This window comes from Porites lutea, chromosome 6, assembly GCF_958299795.1.
Source record: "Porites lutea chromosome 6, jaPorLute2.1, whole genome shotgun sequence".
Classification (NCBI taxonomy): Eukaryota; Metazoa; Cnidaria; class Anthozoa; order Scleractinia; family Poritidae; genus Porites; species Porites lutea.
This window is the reverse complement of record NC_133206.1, coordinates 32,222,243-32,224,776: the sequence shown is the minus strand read 5'-3', so window position 1 is coordinate 32,224,776 and position 2,534 is coordinate 32,222,243. Positions and strand designations below refer to the sequence as shown.

At 37.8% G+C, this 2,534-nt stretch overlaps 1 protein-coding gene across 1 annotated transcript; it reads left to right on the top strand.

Annotated features, from left to right (window-relative positions):
* The first annotated feature begins 350 nt into the window (after positions 1–350).
* On the top strand, positions 351–1,271 carry LOC140942189 (galanin receptor 2b-like). The gene has a single exon (XM_073391154.1). It carries the CDS (start codon positions 351–353, stop codon positions 1,269–1,271), a length of 921 nt encoding a protein of 306 aa, XP_073247255.1.
* The last annotated feature ends 1,263 nt before the right edge of the window (positions 1,272–2,534 follow it).

Below are 2,534 nucleotides of genomic sequence, written 5' to 3'. Positions count from 1 at the left end.
CTAAACCTAGGCTTTGGCTTGGACGGGTAGAAACCCCAATAAAAGCCACGAGATTGAGAGTGCACTCTTCTGCGTCGACTGTAAAAAGCAGTTAGCAATTCCTTTGATCTTGACGGCCACTTGAATATCTAAGTAAACCTAGGCTTTTAGATCCATTTTCTCGCTCAATGAAATTTAGCCAATTTCCAAATGACATTTCATGCCAATTAAACAGCAAGCTGCAGATTACTAAAAGTCATAAAGACAATAATGCAAATACTTTCAACTTATTTGTTCCCCTTCAGCTGTTCATGATGTTAGACTTAAAAGGAAGCGGTGCAGCATAATAAATTCGAACTGCAAAGAGCAAAATGTTAACACAGAACTATACCGGAGATGAAAAGCAGAAAACATTTCACGAATTCGATTGTCCGGACGAATTCACAGGAGAGGACTACAAGTATCTCATACTTCTCGCAGCGCTGAACATTTTTCTGTCTTTTACTGCATTTCTTGGGAACACTCTTATTCTAGTTGCTCTTTGCAAGGAATCTTCGCTTCATCCGCCATCCAAACTCCTGTATCGTAACCTGGCGATAACCGATTTTTGTGTTGGTGTCATCGTGGAGCCTGTGTCTGTTATATATTGGACGTCTCTGGTGATGGAACGGTGGAGTCTTTGTCGAATCATCTTGGCCAAATTTGTTACAACTAGTAATACTTTGTGTACAGTCTCTCTATTAACAGTAGCTTCGATAAGCGTGGACAGACTTCTTGCCCTATCTCTGGGACTCAGATATAGACAAGTTGTAACTTTAAAGAGAACATATGTGGCTGTATTCGCATTTTGGGTTGTGTCTATAGTCGGGGCAATGATGTATTTTGTTAATCCTCGCATAATTTTCTGGTATATCAATATCATTGGAGTACTCTGCCTAACTACCTCAGTTTTCTCTTACACAAAAATTTTCTTAATTCTGCGTCATAACCATATTCATGCACTGGGTCACCTTTTTCAAGGACAGCCAAGTCAAGCAATTTCAATGAGCATTACTCGGCACAGAAAGGCAGTGTCTAGTGCACTCTGGGTACAGATAGCGTTAGCTGTTTGTTATCTACCGTATTGTATCATTGTATTCTCAACGCCCCAAGGTGGTTTTCCATTGTCTTTTTACCTTGCTAGGCAATATGCCTATACTTTAATTTACGTCAATTCGTCATTAAACCCGTTACTGTACTGCTGGAAGATCAGAGAAATCAGAGAAGCAGTCAAGGATGCATTAAGACAGTAATTCAAACCGCTCTTGCTCGCTGTTTGTCGAATTAAACAGATTTTAAACCCTCTACCTGATCTCCTCAGTTTTTTATTAAATGACCATGCCATCAAAGCATTTTTCATGTTTACTGGTGCTATAACTCAGCATCTTTTATTCTCAACTTTATTTTAAACAGTTTTTCAGTACTCAGTTCTTTTGGCATATAAAGAGTAATGCTTGAATAAAAGCAACTACATATATACGCCTTTACTTTAGTTCTTACACATTGCGTCAGTTTTTCCTGCCATACAATGAAAACACATGGAGACGGGTCGGAGACGAGAGCATGAATAATGTCGAGTAAGTTGGCAAAGGTTCTACACTGGCTATAGGTTTCAGTTAGGTTTATTGGTTGGTGAAAGTTTTGTTTATACTTTCAGGCGTTCACAAAAAAATAACCAATTTCACAAAAAGTTTAACAATGTAACAAAATTTGAAAAGGAACCCCCTACGAAGAGGAGATATAAGACTTCCTCTCTCACTACTTCCATTTCCGTTCAAATGAAAGCTGAAAGAATGCCCCTACCTAATAACCTATAACCGACCTTGATTTTTTGCATGAATAAGTGTAACAAAATTACCTGCTATTTAATGAGACAGCTGCAACTACCGGCTTCTTTCTTCTTTTCACGTAAGTCAAAACAATTCTTGTACTTTTATTAGGCTGCGACTCTTACTTTGTGTTTCTCTAAAAGTCGGTTTTATTTATTTAAATATGGTTAATTATAGTTAGCCCTAGTTGTTCAGTGGGAGGATAATTTTATTCATTGCATTAATAACTATCCAACTGATAGCGCAATTAATTCCGCTAACACCTATCCACTAGATTCAGTATTAACAGTGAATATCGAGCAAAGACCGGGGGATCAGTTGTCTGTAATCCAGTGATTTTGTTGCAAATAGTTATGGTGAGTCCTAGGACTCATCTTGTGAAAAATCACCAGTCCCAGTTAAACAAACCGAGTTCAAAATTAAAAATGCTTGTGCCTTTATGTAACTAGACAGTTAATCAGAAGAGAGACGCCAAACCTCTGTATTACAGTATACTGAAATTAAAATATAGTCTTTCCATTTTAAAGCACAACAACGGCTAAAAGAAATATGCATAGTTAAATATTAACTGCCACAGAAATGACACGAACGAGATATTTGTACAAGTACACATGTTCAGATCGATCGATCTTTGTGTCTTACGGGACGCATGTCATAAATTATTCTGCGTCTTTGGATGCGTGAGGA